This window comes from Gallinula chloropus (genome assembly GCF_964237585.1).
Source record: "Gallinula chloropus genome assembly, chromosome: 3".
Classification (NCBI taxonomy): Eukaryota; Metazoa; Chordata; class Aves; order Gruiformes; family Rallidae; genus Gallinula; species Gallinula chloropus.
The window spans coordinates 50,816,933-50,836,404 of NC_140087.1; the positions used below are offsets into that span (position 1 = coordinate 50,816,933).

A 19,472-nucleotide genomic window follows, 5' to 3' on the forward strand; every position below is an offset into this window, starting at 1 on the left:
AAACTTTATTCTGCACATTTTAACTGCTCAATTATGATTAATAGTCTTTTCTCTGGTATTTCTAATAGGCATATCTAATGGGTGCGAGCTGGAGCATAGGAAGTTCCATGAAAATGTAAGGAGGAACTTTTTCACTGTGGGGGTGACGGAGCACTGGGACAGGCTGCTCAGAGAGGCTGTGAAGTCTCCTCTGGGGATGTTCAAACCCTGGCTGGCTGTGTTCCTGTGTGATTTAATCTAGGTGATCCTGCTCTGGCAGGGGGGTTGGACTAGATGATCTTTTGAGGTCCCTTCCAACTCCTAACATTCTGTGATTTCTTTTCTGTAACACTTCATTTGTCTGAATTCCGCAACCAGTTAAATTTTTTCAATTGTTCCTTTATTGCATTTCTCTTTGTTCAGTTTCCTGCGTATTTCTTACCAAGTATTTTGTAACAAAGGGAATAAGCACTGTAATGAGAAAAGGTTAAGGGAATTAAAAGGGTTGCAGACCTGGAGTGTTAACCACTCCAGCAAGCAAAAACACGTAATGTGAATCTGCTGGTTTCCTTGGCTTAGTCCATTCTGCGGTGAGTTACTTTTTTTTTTTTTTTTAAATATTGACATGATAGAACAATCTATAGCATGTAAAATGCTTGTGCTGTCAGAGTATGTATAATTATGATCTCATTTATTATTAAATACTTTAATATGCCTCCCACATCGTACAGTATAAGTATTTACACTATATAAACTCCAGTAAACACAACATGAATGAAAATGCCAAGTGTCAAACAACATCCTGTGGTCTTGTGACTGATAAAATGATGTGTCCTTTTGCTGAAGTTAGGCTTTTGGAGTATTTGAGAATAACTGATATTAAATTCTGATAAATCTTAGCCTTTAGAGATAATACTATGAAGATACATAAAACAAATCTTAATGAAGTACTTCATGTTGTCATAAGATTAGGAGAGAAACTCCCATGATTTTTGCTTGTTTTAAAATAAATATGTATACCAAAAGCTTTGGTTTTTATTCCCCTCTGTGGTTTAACCTGGCAGGTAGCTAAAAAACCAGCTGTTTGCTTACCTCCCCACACCCTGCAGTGAAAACAGTATAATAGGACAGAAAAGGAAGAGAGTACCTATAATAACAATAAAAGAATATATAAAACAAGTGATACACAGCACAGTTATGCACCACCCCCAGACCACTGATGCTCAGCTAGTTCCTGAGCTGCAATTCCAACCCTCTGGCCAGCTTCTCCCAAGTTATATATTGAGCATGATGCCATATGGTATGGAATATGCCTTTGGCCAGTTTGGGTCAGTTGTCCTGCCTGTGTCTCCTCTCACCTTCTTGTGCAATGCCAGCCTCATCACTGGTGGGGCAGTGTGAGAAGCTGAAAAGTCCTTGACTGGTTGGCAACAACTGAAGTATCAGTGTGTTATTTCTCATCATAAATCCAAACCACAATGCTATTCTGGCTACTAGGAAGAAAATTAACTCTATCCCAGCTGAAAATAGAATCTACACTTTTTTCTTGGAGGTCATGTTTATGTAGCCATCCACGCCAGGGTGGAATGCATCAGATTTTTTGAAGTGTACCAGGAAAGAATTCCAACAGTGACACATGCTTTTATTTGAAGTATATTCAGGGAAAGAATTTCCTTAACCCCCATATAATTATGATAAAAACAAAGTTCCTGTGTAGGAAGACACAGATGGTTGTAATACTTCCTCCATTAAGTACTGTGAAAGTCAAACAGATTTTCTGCAATTAATGCCACTTCTGATTATTTAAGTAATTTCAACTTTTTTTTTTTTTTTCTAATAGAATGGTCATCTTGGTTGTCTTGCCCTTGGTCATAAATTTCTCTGTCTCCCATCCTTAGTGAATGTGTAGAATTATTGTGTGTGTTTCTGTAAATTTTAAACTTTGAAAACTGTTTGGAGATACTCAGATGCAGAAGGAGCTAGATCCCCAGAAAAGCATTAGGTGGTAAGCACCAAGTGTTCCTTTAGTTAGCGTTTGAGTTTCTAGTCTCCAGTGTTGTATCCTCAATACTGGCAGTGACTTAAGACTTAAAATGGTATCCAGAATAAAAGTAAGTAGTGAGCTAATTGGTAGGGCAATTCAGCAGACAGGAAACTGGTGTAAACTTTGCTTTTTCTCCGAGATGTTGGCACCATATTGAGATTTTTCTGAGGGAAACTGGAATATGCTTCTTTCAGAACTCTCAGCTTTTACCACTCTAGAGAATGTGTTTTATTGCTTTTCTTTGGGAATCGGTGGGAGGTAGTTGCTCTGTCTTTCAACACAGCAGGAGTTAAAAGTGCCTTTGTATCACTGCTTTTTGTTTAGGATATGCACTCAACCAAGATAGGCTTTGGTTTTATTTCCTTGTGTGTGTGAGGAACAGGAGTCTTAAATTAAGGAAATAAAACAGTATTTGCTAGGCCTTTAACAGTATTCTTACGCTGCATGTAAAGGGACTTGAACCTTCTGCTCGTGTCCTGGTGTCAGTTTTTCCCCTTTCTGCAAATGTGCATGCATCCTTTTATACTAGAATCTGAAACAGTCCCACTGTTAATTCTCTCTCAAATTAGTGTATTTTTGATTATTTGCCCCCAGCATGTATTTTGCCTGACAGGATTTATGCACTCCTATGAGAGGAGTTGATATATACTGTGTCAATGTGTGCAGAGATGAAATTAGTAGAAAGTCAGTGCATTCTGCTTAAACTGATGCTTGCATAGGTGTGGTTAAAAGGAGGACAAAGAACAAGTACATTATTTTTTTTTTTTGTGTAAACTTGAAGGAAAAATCTAGGGGATGGGCTCACTAGAAGTAATGCAACGCACAACCCTGCTTGCTATAGTGTTGTTGTTGTCTCAAAGCATTAGAAATTCAGGGATGACATTGAGAAATTTTTGTGGACATTTAACTATTAACCAACAACATTTGAGTCTAAAAGGTTAAAAACTTCTGTGCCCCAAACTTTTGGGACAAAAATTCATTTATTGTTAATTTCTTACCAAAAAGAACATTTTTTTTTTTTTGAATTTCAGTTTTCAACATGATCTAGAGACACAAGGAAATAAACTTACAAATGAGATCCCTCCTAACTCAGTGTTCTCAGAGCTTGGTTGAGAGGGATTCTGTGGGAAACTTCCACAGAGAATAAAAGAGCCAGCGAAAGCTGGGAATTTTTCAGTAACATTCTCCTGGAAACACAAAAGTAGTTCATCCCATTTAAAGGTAAGGGAAGTAGGGGGAGCAAGAGATTCTTTGGCTTAACTGCAAGCCTTTGAATCTGCTCAAAATCAAAAGGGAAGCATACCAGAGATGAAAAAGCAGGCATATAGTTGGAACTGTAAGGGCATTGATAGGGCAAACAGAGATGCAGTCATGAAAGCAAAAAGTCAGCACAAATTGAAATTGGCCAGAGGACTGGAAGAAGGCTAATGGCAAAGTAATGGGTGCGAGTTACTTGTAGTGAGGTTCTGATCAGACTGTAGTGGACAAAATATCTCAGTGAGCAAAATCAGCCATTGGAATAATCTCCTCAGGGAAGTGGTAGGTTCGCCAACATTGGATACTTTTAAGATTTGGCTGGGTAAGGTGCTGAGCCATCTTGTATATATGGAGCTTTTGCCAAGAAAGGTTGGATCAGATGATCCTTGAGGTTGCTTCCAGCCTGTTATTCTATGTTTCTATGTTACTGTTTGAAGAAGGTAAACCCAAAGTAATTTGCATAGAAATCAGATATTAATGATCATACTCATGATCGTTAATGGAAAAGCTTTGTAAATGGAAATGAAATGAAAATGGCTCAGGCCTTTTTGTAAGGAACCCTCCTAATACTACTTCCCTAGGGATTTTTCTTGTCTGGAGCAGTCTTCAATTCAAAACATGCCAAATAATTATCAGGAGTTTGATACAATTTTTTTTTCGCATGACAAGTGGAGTTAGCTGTATCTGTATTTTGACTCTCAAAAGGTCCAAACTCCAAATTTTTATCTAAACTTCAATACAGGATAATATTTTATACTAATTGATTTAATATAATAACCTATGCCTCATTTAGTGTGCATTAAACAATAAATACATTCTGTATATGTAGAATACTCTTATAAATATTTTACTTTGTTTCTTGGTCCTGCAAATATTTATATGCTCCTTAACCAAAATAACATGAACATGTGGGCTGAAAAGTGCATATGTACAGATTGGTCACAAACCAATGTGCAGATGTGTTGGAAGGGGTGTGTTGAAGCCTAATGGTAATGCTATTATTTTATACTTGCTTTTTAAAGAAAATAATATATGAGAATATGCCAGTCTTGACATATGTACTTCTAATACAATATTGTCTATGAAAGTAGTGAGCAGTAGTTGATGAGGGAAAGATGCATGAAAAGGATGAACACTTTTGGATACAGCCACAGAAAATGTTTTTGGCTTTTGATTGATTAGAGACTTCCAAAGCAAATGTGGCACTGTGGCTTTATTTTTAGTAGATACAGATTGCACAGTCTTGAAACACAAAAAATCCCCCAAAACCAAAAGAACCTCATGTTCCTTCACCAGGCTTCTGGAAGGGGGGAGGTTGACTGTGTTGTCAGTGTCTGGAATTCCAACATGGCTGACTTCCTTGGCATGGCAAGGTGCTGGATCTAACAGGTTCAAAAAATAGATCTATGAAATCTTGACTGAAAAACCTATTGAGGATTATGAAACACAACAACAGTGCTCTCGCTCAGGAATTTACTGAGCCTCTAATTCTTGAAGGCTGTAGAGGTACAAACTTTTATGTTTCTCCATCCTGTCCTTAAGCATTCACCTTACTAACAGAGAGAAGGCTGGACTAAGTGGATCTTTGATCGGACCTGCTAAGCCTAGTCTTGTTTGTATCTTTGCCAAACTCAATTTTGAGTTTCCAGTTATGACCATCTTGAACAGGACCATGCCTATTGTTACTAACAGGAGTGTGTTGGCCAGCTTTTCAGTTTTAAACTTAATACTTCCACACTCCAGTTTGTGGAAGTTTAGCTTTATGGAAAAAAATGGTGTTTTCAGTAATGTGCCATTATTGTTTTTAAATGAAATAATGAGGTCATCCAGTTGTCATGCTGCAGCTGTCTTGAACACTTTTAAAGCTGAACTGCTGTGTTATATCAGTTAAAATGTTCCTTTTAATTCTTCCCTAAAACTGTGATCTTCTATTATACAACAATAATGAAGAACTTCAATCAAAGGGTGCATTGCTCTGAACACAGTGGATCATTTTTTCAACCTGTTGCCACTGTTCACATGGTTTGAGACAAACCGGGTCTTATATTATAAAGTTGTTGGATCTGCTGGTGCTTGCTTTGTTATAAGGCCAGCTAGAGGAATACAGTTTGTCCTGCAGAGCTTAGTATGCTTTATGTATATATAAAGCTGAGAAACTTCCATTGTTTGTGTTGCTGTCAGTGAACTAAGAATCTTCAAGTCTGGGTAAAAATACAAGGGTGTTTCAGAAGATATTTGGTTTTCAGCTGTATAATTTTAAATTCATTGCAACCTTATTAAGTTCATTCTGATAGCGGGAACAAGTTTTCTTAGGCTACTGAAGCACAGCTTAGGTTCTTAACTACAGAAAAAGAGAGTTGCAGTTTTTCAGGGTTGCCTTTTGTGTTTGCATAATTTATTTCACTTTTAAGTTAGGAGGTACACAAGGATTGGTATCCTAGCAGAATGGGTATTTTTTTGCATTGACTTTTGGGGTGTTCTTGTTAGCTTACTTCTGTGTTCCAGTTTTGGGTTTTTAGATTTTTTTTTTTCTTGAAGAACTGTTTGAGAAGCCTGGAGGTTAATATAGACACATGTCCATAAATCTCAAAAAATATGTATTCAGTATTAAGATTTTGTAATGTTGTAAAAACAGGACTTTTGAAAAACCTGATTTTTAAAAGAAATTAATTTGTATTTGATAGTTTTTGAAAGCACTCCCAACTATGCCTAAACTGTTTCATTCTGATTTTTTTTTATTACATTTTTTTATGGGTGACCTGGATGATGGGGTCACTGTTCTGGTCTTAGTCCCTCCAAAGCCAATGAAATGTAATTAGAATTTAACACTCATGAATCTATTTTTTTCAAATATATATAATTACTTTGTCATGTGCATATAAGTGGATTTTTACTGTTTGTAGCAAAATCTAGGCCTTAAAAGCAAGGCACAAGAAAGAGTTGGCTTGTATATTACAACATAGGCTTCTTGTGAATCCCTTCTCAAGTTTACAGTGAACATGGTCTTCAGTTTGCCAGCAACCAGGCAGAATACAGTCTTGAAAATAAACAGAAATATAAGTAAGCTAATTATTACTTCTTTTTGTTGCCAAGAAGATACGTAGTATGCAGTTAAGCTAGCTCAGCTAAGTAATACCAGTGGTATGTGTAATACATTTGTATCAGATGGTATTATCAGTTGACAAATTAGTCCTCCAAATTAAGACAGTGGCATCCTAATAAGTTATTTTATATGTATGCTTGTGTGCTTATTTTTGTATATAAATGTATGTTTTAAAACTTGAAGTGGCAAGTAGTGCAATTTATTTGAAGCAGAGCTATGGACTGGGTTCTAAATAAATAAATAAAAGGTGCATTTGCATGTACCAGGTTATGGTGCAGAGTCCCATGTTATGGTTTAAGATAGGATCTTAACTGTTTCACTAAAACCTGCACACTTTATGGTGTAGCATATAAAGATCTTTAACAACGTTAAAAGTATACTTAGTTTGAAGGTGCAAAGTAGCTAGACGGTGATATTGCTTATAAATGTTTCTTTGTATGCCATCTCTAATGGGACTAATGATGAAATTGTTTTGATAGCTCTTTTAATAAGATTTGTATTTTAGTGTTAAATTGTATCCTCTGGATAAAAAAAAAAATGTTTTGCCATCCTTGTGTTATTTTAACGTTCTCTAATTACAGTAGTATTGTAAGTTTAAGCATCCAAAGTTCACAAATCAGACACACCTTTGCATACGATTAGCAACTGCTTTAGCTTCTTTTTTTTTTTGCCTTCCAGTTTTTTTGGGTGGGTTTTGCTGCATAAAGTTTCTTGCTCATTCAGAATGGAATTGATCCAGCATTAATTAGGTCTGCAAGCTGGGTGTCACGTCTAGGCTGATTATTCAGATTTCCTTTATAGTCGGTGGATAGAGCAGCAGAAGCAGTGTAGTCAGGCCTATCCGAAGGCAGGTATCTGAAGGTGAATTGTCTTTTGAAGAAAAAATCACTGATGGTACAAAGAACATAGAGAAAGTAGTTCAGGATGATCACAAGCACCGATCTTTCTTCAAAGAATGCAACCCTTAGATTGTAGCTATGTCTTATAGCACCAGTTTGTGTCTCCTTTTTTATGTTGTTATAGTGGTGATATTGGGGGGAATTTCATTTGGGGCATAGAGGGGAAAGGGTTGAATCACTTCTTGGTTCTCTGCACCATTTTGTCATCTATACCATGACTGTAAGGAGGATCTGTAATTTTAAATAGCAATGGAATCAATCCAAGCCTGGATCAGTAGTAATGTTTTGTAATCTACGTAATATTATTTCATTGGATGCGGTTTGGTTTTTGAAGTATGGGGAGGGAGGATGCAGGGAAGGACAGTATGAAAGGTTGCTGACAGGAAGATTTGAAACAATACTTTATTCCTTGATGTGATTTGTACATTTCCTTTTTTTTAGCTCATCAGCAGTTTACTTTTTGAAATTGTTCAAATGAGGATGTCTTCTGTAGGAAAGCAGTTAAAAGCTATACCAACATACTGTCTTTCAGAGTTTAGCAGTGTTGCTGTCTCAATTAGTGTATTTTTTTATTGTGGGGGAGGGTTTGTATTTTTCTTCATGTTTTGTTTCACTGGTACTTTTTAAAATGTCTTTTCTTAGCTAACTGTGCACCACCATGCCAAAACGGAGGGATGTGCCTGCGACCTCAGCTTTGTGTGTGTAAACCAGGAACGAAAGGTAATTCCTGTGAGGATACAGTCATGCAAGACACATCTTCCACTGGTGGACGGAGCCCTGTTGTTCCCCCGTGGCCCATACCTCAGCAGGCTGCCCAACAGACCTTCTCTCAGAAGGTACAGGTTCCACAGAAGGTTGGCCCTATGACTCAGATGGCATTCACCATCAAGCAGAAGCCTCCTGGTGGGTTACCTCAGCAAATGCAACCACAGTAAGTGTTTTCTTTGTTCTCAAAGAAGACCAGCATATTAGATTTATAAAACATTGTTCCTTGCAAGTGTTTTCAATAGTCATACTTGGAAACTTACACAGAATTTTTTTTTAGAGCTTTTTATTTTAACTGTCAGACTTCAGTGGGTTTTTAATCTTCTACTACCTATGGAGCATACTCTGTTCAGATGGGGAGATCTCCCTTAATATCAGTCAACATTATTTTCCATAGAATGACAATGCTATACTAATTTCAGAGGAGTTATTCATAATTTACACTAGTGACGTTTTGTGTTTAGCCTAGAACAGTGTCTGGCATAGAATTTCAACACTTCATGTAGCTGAGGAGAGTAAGATTTGTTACTTGTGTTGTCATCTGGTTTCTTTCTTCCACCTGTATTCTTTTTTCTTTTTTGAAGTAAGTGTATATGATTTTACTACAATTGATACTTCTTGCTTGCTTGTGTTTGAGGTTCAGGATTGTATCTGCCTGCCATAGGAAGCAAGGAAACACCCCTCTTGTTTAAAAAGGTTTTGTCTCTTAGTGGCTGTTGAGTTAGCAAAATTTTGATATTACATTCAGTATTTAAATACTTCAAGTGAGTTTGAAATGTCTGTAATTATAATGGTTTTATTAATGTATCTGACTTTAACTTGTTTGAGGGCTGCATTTGATAGGGAAGAAGGTGCAGGGGAGGGTGGCAATCAAGTCAAATGTGGACAATTTTAAGTGTCTGGAGCAACTACTGTCTCTTCAGTTTCGGATGAAGTCAGTGACAAAAACTTTCTGTCCTTAACACGGGTTGCTTTTGGTTAGCTGTAAGCAGTGCGCAGTCTGTCTTACTTCTGGCTTCCAGAGTAAGATAATCAGGCCTGGGAAATATTTGTTTTCCTGTGCCCAAAGCTATAAAAATGTGAACCTGGAAGGATGGGGTGTGATTACAGAAGTCTGCGTGTGAGTAGTTATGTGCTGCTGACAGCAAAGTACATCCTGCCACTCCTCTCCAAACCTGCATCTGAGAACACATTGGCTCTGCCAATCATGTTTGATGTTGTCTGGTAAACTCAGGTTCTTTCTTTCTAAACCCTTCCCATTCCTTTTACCTTTGTCCTAGTTCATCTAACTGTGGAGCCACAAGCCAACCCGGGTTCATATATACCTTGTGTAATGGGAAGAGGGATTTACCTGAGTTCCCTTGGAGTTCTAAACCCTAAGCCAGTACATTCCCTGAGAAAGGTAGAAAGTGGGGCAGAGTGAACTTTAGGAACAAATACATTCACAGTCTTAAAGGACAGAAAAATTGCTACCCGATTTTAATATTTTATAGTACTCTGAGCCCAGTTTACTTCCCTTCAGTGAAGCAAGGGTTACTGAAGTGACTAATATGAAGGGGAAATTAATGGTAAAATCAGCAGGCTTTTTTTTTTTTCTTTGTTCCTTCCCATCCAAACCAGCAGGACTGCTTATCATAGAATCATAGAATGGCCTGGGTTGGAAGGGACCCCAGGGATCATACAGTTCCAACCCCCTGCCACAGACAGGGCCACCAGCCTCCAGGCCTGGATCTACACAGGGTTGCCCAGGGCCTTATCCAACTTGGTCTTGAACACCTCCAGTGATAGGGCATACACGACCTCTCTGGGCAGCCCATTCCAGCACCTCACCACTCTGTAAAAAAACTTCCCCACAATATTTAATCTAAACCTTCCCTTCTTCAGCTTTAGTCCATTCCCCCTTGTCCTGCCATTATTTACCCTTTTAAAAAGTTGATTCCCCTCTTGTTTGTATGCTCCCTTCAGGTACTGGAAGGCTGCAATGAGGTTCCCCTGCAGCCTTTTCTTCTCTAGGCTGAACAAGCCCATCTCCTTCAGCCTCTCTTCATAGGGGAGGTGCTCTGGCCTTCTAAAAATCTTTGTGGCAACTCTGAACTCTCTCCAACAGTTCCATGTCTTTCTTGTATTGGGGGCCCCAGATCTGGACTCAGTACTCCAGATGGGGCCTCATGAGGGCAGAGTAGAGAAGGACAATCAAATTCCTGTGCCTGCTGGCCACCTCTCTTCTGATGGAGCCCAGGATACCATTGGCCTTGTGAGCTGCAAGAGCACACTGCTGGCTCGTGTTAAGTTTCTCATCCACCATGACACCCAGGTCCTTCTCAGCAGGGCTGCTCTCGAGGAGCTCTTCTCCCAGTCTGTATCTGTATCTGGGATTATCCTCGGCACCTGGCTTCCCTGCTTAGCCCCACAAGATGCACTATAGCAAATCAGTACAAAAAGGCCAGGCCAGACAATTCCTCTCTTATCGGTACTGATTCTCGTAGAGAGTACTGTGTGTCTGTCTGTCTGACTTCTTTCACACAGAAGCATTCTTAGGGAATTCTTCCAGTTGCATGAAAGGCCAGTTGTCTAAATTGGGTAGAAAAATATACTTTAAAAAACCCTCCAAAACCTTAAAAAAAAAAAGGAAGAAAAAAAGAAAAAAGAACGCAGTTTGTTCTTGCCTGAAAGGAATCTATTACCTTCCAAACTCTCTGAAACCTCTTGGAAGGCTTATGGATGCCTCTAGAGAAGACTTATTTTCCATTATTCTTGGAAAAACAGAGTCCAGGGATAAAAGCTTCCTCTTGTATGAGAAGAAAAGATTATAAGCTGGTAGTCTTCTACTATAATAGTTGCCAGGCTATGATGCCTGGAGTTTTTCTAGAGGTTACCTAGAGCATGTCATGCTTCACCAAAGTCTCTGTTCTTTCTTGCATGAGACAACATCCCAGATGTAGAGGAAGCAACTTCAGGCTTACAGAAACAACCATCTGTTATTTGCTGTCCAAAGTGTTTCTGCATGCTTCCATAAGCACAGGTGGGCTTTGTTGTGCATGTGACCCTTCTCAACCTAAGGATTTTCTCCTACATGTAGAGAGATCTTTTCAGGTCAAATGAAGATAAATCTATTTCAGCCATTTTAATAGAGTGTGAAAGTGAAAAACTGAGTCTTTATCATTATTGGGAAGACAGCCTACCACCTTATCAGGAGCCAGACATAGGAGCAGGAGTTGGACAGAAAATGGTCTGTTTCATGAACCAAAGCAGTTGTGTAAAGTACAGCAGATGAAGGTAGATGTTTACATATAAGTATTGAAGTGAGTGCTAGCAGTAGTTCTCATGTTGACTATTAGGACAATTTATGGAGCTGAAAGATCCTTCTGAGCTCAGGTCTCTACTATTGGTGCAGAGAAAATGGGCTATGGGAAGACTATGCAAGAGTGGACTTGACCATTGTCAATGTGGTTGATATGTCAATCTAGACACTGGTGCTATGCAGAACTGTCAAGGATTGACAAGACCCAGGGTGAACCTGGAACACCAAAATAAGCTGCTAGAGCTTCTATTTTGTCATCCTGTGTAATTTTTTTTCTGTTTTGTGTATGGATGCAACTTTTCCAACTTTGGTCATGGAGATGTGTTCTAACGTGTTCTCAGCATCATGGTGGCAATGATACTTAGGGAAGCAAAAGCAAGGAATTCATTTATTTCTTCCTAGAGATAGTTTTCTTTTTTTTTTTTTTCTAAGAATATGATGCTGAACAGAAGGCAACCTGGAGAGAGATTAATTTCCTGAAATATCCTGGATTTAGAACACAGGCATTTAGCACTAGCAAAGTCTGTCATAGCCTTGGGCTGAAGATGGATATTATCAGCCACAAGGTCTCATCTCTGAAGAATGTTAGCAGAAGATGTAGATGGCTGTAATTGAAAGCAAGTGGTGTCTCAGAAACAGAAATCTGCTTCTTATTGTAACCTGTTGGGAATTCTGATCTCAATAACAGACATGCTTTGTGGTCCTGAATTCCTCTGATAGTTCTCCAGTAACTCCAGGTGTCCCTTTTGCATCTCATTCTCTCACTCATTGGCAACAGTATATCTCAAACAGCTTGATTTTCTGCATTTACCAGCTGTGGGGGCAGAAGAATTTCAGTTTTAAAGGGAACTTTCTAGTACAGACTTGGAAATGGTCATCAAAAGGTGTGCAGGATGAAGTAGCTGGAGCTTAATGATATACCAGTGTGTCACAGCATTGCTCCTTCAGCCCCTTGTTGGAAAAATTTGCAAGTTTTCTGTTGGGTAAAGCAAAGCTCGTCAGAGGACAGGTGGATGCACAGACTTAAGGTGACAAGTTAAGGCTTACTGGTGTGTTTGATACACCTCGAAATGTGTCCTAAGAGGTCCGTTCCAAATCTGTATTCGTGGATCACTGGGTCTAGTCCTATGCTATTACAGGCAGACATATAACCTGCTAATTTTAGTGAATATATCACCCTGTGTCTTAAAACCATTTTTTTCCTTCTGTTTAAGGATGTAGTATTTTTTTCCGACAATTTCCCAGCTTTTACTAATTGCTATGAGATCAGTGTGACTTCAGATTGAAAGCAAACTGATGAGAAGAATTCGATGTGCTGTTGTGACCCTACTGAAATCAGCAATGCAGAACAGTTGTAACTGAAAATGGGATATGTTCTCTATCTAATCTGTAATATATATGTAGTTTACATATATATTTAAAATTAAACATAAAGATTATTGACTTTGTGTTGTATAAACTCTTGGCTGGCGTTTACTGCGAGACTACTCTTTTAGCTATTTCCTGTCCTGCGTACTGGTTCATTTTTGTATCTTTGAGTGTAACTTATGTCTTAAGACATGTGGTTCTAGGAAGTGATGACTAAATGAAAAGATCAGAGAAATTTTTTCTGAAGGTTAATGGCTAGTATGAAAGTAAATATTTCTGGAAGGCATGTGTACAGAGCAAGAGAAACTTTGCTACTTTTTAGTTAGAAGAACCCTGCACTTGAACTGAAATGTGAGGTCTGTTTAAAAATACTTTATGGAAGTGCTTCTTGATGAAAGATTGAACTTCTGACCAAAAAGACCTTATTTTTTTTGTTGTTGTTGTACTTGTTTTGGTTGTTTGGTTGCTTATTTTTTAAAAGGAAACTTTGTCAAGGAAAGTGAGGGCTTTGGTGTAGCATCGGTGTAGCATAGAAAAAATTATGTTGGAAGTTGAGGCCACCTGGCCCAACCTTCTGCTTAAGGTGGGATCACCTATAGGAGGTTGCTCATAGCTTTGTGCAGTTGAGGTTTGAAGATTTTCAAGGCTGCTAGGTTGGTGATCTCATAGTATCTCTGGGGTCCTGTTGCAGCATCTGACCACCCTCAGGAAAAAACATAATTCTCTTTATCTAGTTGAAATTTCCATTGTTACACATTAATTTTTACCCTTCATCTTTTCCCTGAATTTCCGTAAGAATACTGGCTCTATATATTCTCAAGAGGCAGACGTAGCTTATAGTATCATTCCCTTGAGCTGCCCTTTCTTAGAGCTGGACAAACTCATCTCCCTAAGTCTCTGCCCGTGTGCTATGTGCTCCAATCCCTGACAGTCTTGGTGGCCTTCTGATGAACTCGCTCCCCTGTGTCAGTGTATTTCTTGAGTTGAGAACACAACTGGACACAGTGCTTGAGATGCAATCTCACAAAGTGGCAGGTGAAGGGCTGACCTGGTTGGCTGTGCTGTTGCTAATGCAGCCCAATGTGTGAATGACGTTCTTCGCGTGGGATACACTGCTGACTCATTTTCAGCTTGTCCAGGACCCACTGATAACTTTTTCAGGGCTGATTTCCAGCTCCTTCAGCACTAAGCCTCCACTGTTGCACAGAGTTGCTGTATCTCAGATATGGGACTTTGTATTTGCCTCTGAACTTCATGAGCCCATTTCTTCAGCCTGTCCAAATCCCTCAGCATTCTGGCATAACAAACACTCCTCCAAATTGGAATTGTCTGTGTAATTGCTGAGACTGCATTTTCCCCCTTCTCTAGGTCATTAATAAGTTGTCGAACAGTATTGGTTCCAGTATCAATCTATAAGGAAAACAGATAGCTACCTAGTTAACCTCCTGCAGGTTGGATTTTGAATCACTTGAGTATCATCTATTCAGCTGTGCAGTTTTTGCACCCACTTTATCATCCAGTTATACAAATTCCCCCAATTTTTACATAAGGAGACACCTGTCCAAATGCCTTGCTAAAGTCCAGGTTAGAAAAATCCACCACACTCCTTTCATGCAATAGCTAGTCACCCGTCACAGAAGTCAAACAAAATTGAACAAAGTGACTTTAGTCCAAGCTAACACCAGAAAGTCTGTGATGACTACTCAACTTCTGAAACTAGTAGTTCAGTTTTTTTCATTCTCTGTTGGTGTTGCTCTTTCCCTTCAAAGCCAGGAACCTGTATGATATGCTGCCTTTCATTATTCAGGGGGAGAAACTGTCTCTTCTCTTGGAGTACGCATGGGAGCTGGAAGCAATTCAACTATCATTCTGGTGATGATAACTTGGAAAACTAGTATTTTAGGCAAAATACTCCATATTAGTACTCTTAAATCTTATTTTTCCTGTTCTTAGTGTAACTTGGGGTTTGACCTGTGTCCTTAGGCACGTGCATGTAGGTGCACTTGGGACTGGTAGACCTAAGCATGTACTTGAGGAAATTGAGTGTGTAGAGGGGGTATGGTTGTTGGACTGCCCCATGACTAAGCTGTTAAGACACAACCATAGATCGTTACCTTGGGCTTCAGAGCTTTTGTCTGTAAGTCACGGGCTGTTAGGTTCTGCCCTCCAAGAGCCCAGTGTCATGGCTTTTTCCTGTGAGCTTTTATCAGTAGGGTATTCTTTGCAATGCTCGACTGTTACTGCTTCTCAGGCTTCAAAATTTAGCTCCAGTGGTCAGAGGTTAGGTTTTTCCAGCAGTTCTTAAGCCCACTGGTTTGTATCAGAGGTGGAAAACTGACAGTCTGCAGTGTTAAGCTGACGACTGTCTCTCTTCTGTATAGGCTTCTAACATACGATGAATTCATGGTATACTTATTATAGGTTGATTAATGTGAGGTGGTTCCAGGGAGAATCAGGAAAGTTAATTTTCCATTGTGAGCTCTTTGGAGTGGATTCTGAGGTGCCTTTGCACAATGCTTTTAAGGACAGGGCTACTGGAAGGAACCATAGCGTACCCTATTATCCCTCTCTTTGCTTTCTTCCTAATCGATTTGAAAAGCATTTATGCAGGTCAGTTATCCATATTGTCATGTAAGACATGTTCCTCTTGAGAAGGCTATATTGGCATTCCTTCCCACAATCCAAGCAAACTGAACACTCTCCACAAGGTAAGCTCAACTTTTTAACTAGCTTCTCATCAAGTTGTTTTCCTTGAGTGGTACTGGAATATGTTCATCTTAATGTATGTTAATAACAGCAAAACAGACATAACATGATTTAGATATGCTCTGTGTGTAGAGAAATCATCACCTCTGCTTTTGAGGCACTGCTTTTCAGGAAAGCAAATTACTTGTAAAACTACACTGATGCTTTCAGCTTTGTTGAAAAGAAGACTGTAAACGACCATTCCAAATTGTAGTGGTTTTATTTTTTTCTTTCCTAGCTTACAAACATGTGCTTGGCCATTCAGTTTTTCCACAGGGATATGTAGCAATGGCTTTAATGAAGATTGTTCAGTGTTACTTGTTTCTGTGTTGGAAACTGGTATGCTCTCTTCCATTACGAATTTTCTGGGGTTTTTTTTAAATTGTACTACTCTTGAAACCTTTACCACTTACCATCAAGGAATTATTTTAGGAGATGTTAGGAAACAAATGAACTGCTTTCCAGTGGCTTGTTGGGAACCAAAGGAGCACAAGTTTTCACAGACAGCATGACAGTGTGTCTTCTGTTTTTGTGATGAGCATTTTATCATTAAAATTTGTTTTGACATAATGCTGTTGTCAGGTGGCAGAAAGTCTTTCTAGGCATTCAGAACATTTGCTTTTAAAATGATTGTTCTAGGTATCAAAAACATTTGCTACAAAACAACTATGCAACAATTTTATACTTAACTGAGACTTTTTACCCAAACAGGTGAAAGTAACCCACTGAGGTTAAAGCTTGTTCCTCTAAAACTGCTGTAAAATGGTAGTGATTATAGGATGTGGCTGAAATAAAAACAATCTTAAGTAGTAATTTCCCTTGGAGAATGTATGATCAATAAGCTAATGGCAATAATTTTCATATCACTTTAATTTGCCTGTCTTTAGAGCTGTTGGAAGAGATCTCAGTAGGTTGATTTGAAAAATTCGTACTTATTGTCAAAATACATCTGTACCTTTAACTTCCAAAAGAAGAAAACCAAAATAAGAATATTGCTTGTTACTGATTTCAGGTATAGAAATATTTAACAGTATTCTATCTTCAGAAAAATCTAGGTGGTTTTGTTTACTGCTGTAGTCATCGCTGAATCAGGGACATTTTTCTCTTTTTTTTTTTTTTTACATATAATGAACTTGGACAAAAGGCTTACTATGTCTGTAAATGTGCCTGCCTTTCATCTTTGTATCAGAAATCTTGCCTAATATTTTGATTTTCATCTTCAGCTCTTTAAAAATAAAATTGACTGCAACTATTAGCTGATTTCTATGTCTTGGGTATTAGCAGAACTTTTGGAATTATCTTAACACTTCCAGTCTATGCTGAGAATTCATTCTTAATAACCTTATTAAATAGATAACAAAGACACAAAGAGCCTCTCTTCAGGGGATTTACTTAATCTTAGCATTTGGCTGGTGTAGCAGATAACTAGATGGTTCAACAGTCTTCGTTTGGAGAATGATGTGGGCTGGCCTTAGACAAAGGCAGATGTATTTTCAGGATTGGGCCTGTCTGATTAATTACAAATGCCTCATTGATTTCTCATCTATGAATAGCCTGTTCCGCTCATGATTTAGGAAGCCCAAGAGACACATACTTCATCTCTAGTAAACTTATTTTCTTGTTCAGTGCTAGAGCTTGAATACTTCACTGAGAAGCAGACTTTTTCCTACTGAGAAGTTGTTTCCACTTTACCTAAGCTCTATAAAGGCTACATAACACGTATGCTTGTACTTGGATTCCTGGGAGGAAATTATCAAAACCTATTGTTTTACATGATGTATAATCAGTTGCTAACCTAATCACTACCAAGGAGGTTTATTACTGATGTTGTTTTATGTTGAAGTTTGGCTATTACATTTAATCAGTATCTGGTAAGAGACAGTTTGGTGGTGGTGGGGAGGGGGGGGGGGGGGGGGGAGGAAATGGTTGTGGTTTGGTTTGGGTTTTTGTTTGTTTTTTGTTTAGGTTTTTGTACAACTGGATTTAAAACATGAATGAGGATGGTGAAGAGCACTAGGCATTTGTGAAAAAGCAGGATCTTCTCCTGGTGATGTTGAAATAGTAATGGAGACTGTGTAACCAGGCAGTACCCTATTGGAGGAACTCTGCAGTAAATCCTTGTTAATTTCCCTCTTAAGCAATTTTTCCCTGAATTATCTCATAGGGCCTCAGAGAGGTGTTGGATAACCAGAAGGCAGACTGTTGGCAAATTTGAGGTGTCTAGCACAGATAGTGTTGTATGTGAAGATAAAAGTCAGCTAGCGTGCTCAAAAGTTATGTAGGCAATTGAATCATGACATGACTTTGAATAATCTTCCAATGTTAAGCAAAGGACCTACTGTTATTCAGAAAGGACTTTTTGTGTGATATGTTAGGAAAATAGATACATCCAGACTAATGACTCACTGAAGCCTTGTAACTATTGAAAAGAATTTCTCTGTTCTTGAGGGGGGAAAAGTATATCTACTATTGAGAGGTAGAATTTCCAGACCAAAGGATGTATTTGCAATAAATTAGCTTTCATTACAGCCCTGTTTTGTTACTAGTGTAATCTATAGCTTTAAAAATATCTCCTCCAGATGTGCATGCAGGAAAAAAAAAATTAGTCTTTTCTGGTAGGCTTTATTTATTGTAGTAGGTTTTCTCTATACAGAACACTTACCATGCAGCTGAGGACAGACTTTACTGAAGCCCTTAGCACCACTGGAGGATATTAAAAGGAATTTCTTGTCAGTTTGGATGCTCTGACAAATGATGCTTCAGGCCTGTCGGGGATTTTATAAGCAGATTGAAATTAGTTTAAATGAAAATACTTGGGCTCTGTTTTAACTCTATCCCAGCCAAAACCAGTGCAATACTGCTTTTGGATATTCTGTGTGTTGGCTTTTCAATACACTTGAAGATGCAATTCTGTATGTTCTGTGTCAGGGAAACAAGTTTCAAAGGCAAGATAGCCTGTAAAAGGAGCTAGGAAGACAACACTAATACAGACTATTATGTCATTGGGCAGTAGGTGGCAAGCTTTGCTTTTTCTTCTGCTTAGGGTTTATTTTCATATTGCAGAATGCCAGAATTTTGAAAAGGGTGGTTTGAATTCACTAGAATATGTCATTTATTGGCAGCACTTTTTTGAACCCTCTCTTTGTTCATTGTCTGTAATTGTCTTTCTGTTGAAAGCTGAAGTGAAGATCCTCTTCACATGAGAGATGAACACATCAATATGTGAGCTTTGTTGTATTCTCTTATGGCTTCAGTAAGCAGATCATTAATGCACAAATTAAAACCAAATGAGTTGCAATCACAGTCAGTCCCAAATTATTTGGGATTGTCCTGTTCAACCTTTTCTGTGGAGCACAGTACAGCTGGGGCCAAGGGGGCACAATACCCTCTTTTAACACAACATTTTCCCAAAATGGGACTTCTAGCTTTGTAGCAAACTACTGAAATGGAAAAATCATAGAATGTTTATTTTGCCTTTCTTTTGACGTGTTGCGTCCCATTCCCTGTCCTGGTTTGTCTGTCTGTACCCTCTCCCTCAGACCCCAGTGAATTGCTAGTCTGGTATAGCTCTCCTTAGAAGCCCAGCCTGCTCTGCTGATGTGGAGGGTGAGGCATGGGGACAGTAAAGCAGCAGCAAATTGCCTAGCTAAAACTAAGGCTGAGTGGAGAGGGGCACTGCCTGAGCACTCATCCTTAGGTACTTTCTGTGTAGCTGATTGTTAATACCCCTTCTCTGCTTGGGCTTCTTTCCTAGAGCAAATCACCTGACAGCTGATGAATTAGCAGCCAGCTGTACATCTGTACCAAGGTTACAGGGGGCACAGCACCTGTCCTCCTGTGCAGTTCTTCTCAGCTGTTGTCTGGGTTAGACATCCTCAGCTGTTCTCCCGAACACATTTTTACCTGTTTGCAAAGTTAATTCTTCATAAATTCCTTCGTAATGAGTTAGTTGTTCCTGCTTTGCTATTAAAGTTTGTTCTGTATTAAAAAAATGTTGCTCCTCTCATTTTC

At 38.8% G+C, this 19,472-nt stretch overlaps 1 protein-coding gene across 1 annotated transcript in view; it reads left to right on the forward strand.

The window, feature by feature from the left end:
* Positions 1-19,472, forward strand: part of LTBP1 (latent transforming growth factor beta binding protein 1) — a gene marked incomplete at both ends in the record, with an annotated part of 202,344 nt that overhangs the window by 8,452 nt on the left and 174,420 nt on the right. The window contains one exon of the mRNA XM_084262367.1: positions 7,925-8,213. Within this exon, the coding sequence (XP_084118493.1) occupies positions 7,925-8,213 (289 nt within the window). The remainder of the gene's footprint in view (positions 1-7,924; positions 8,214-19,472) is intronic.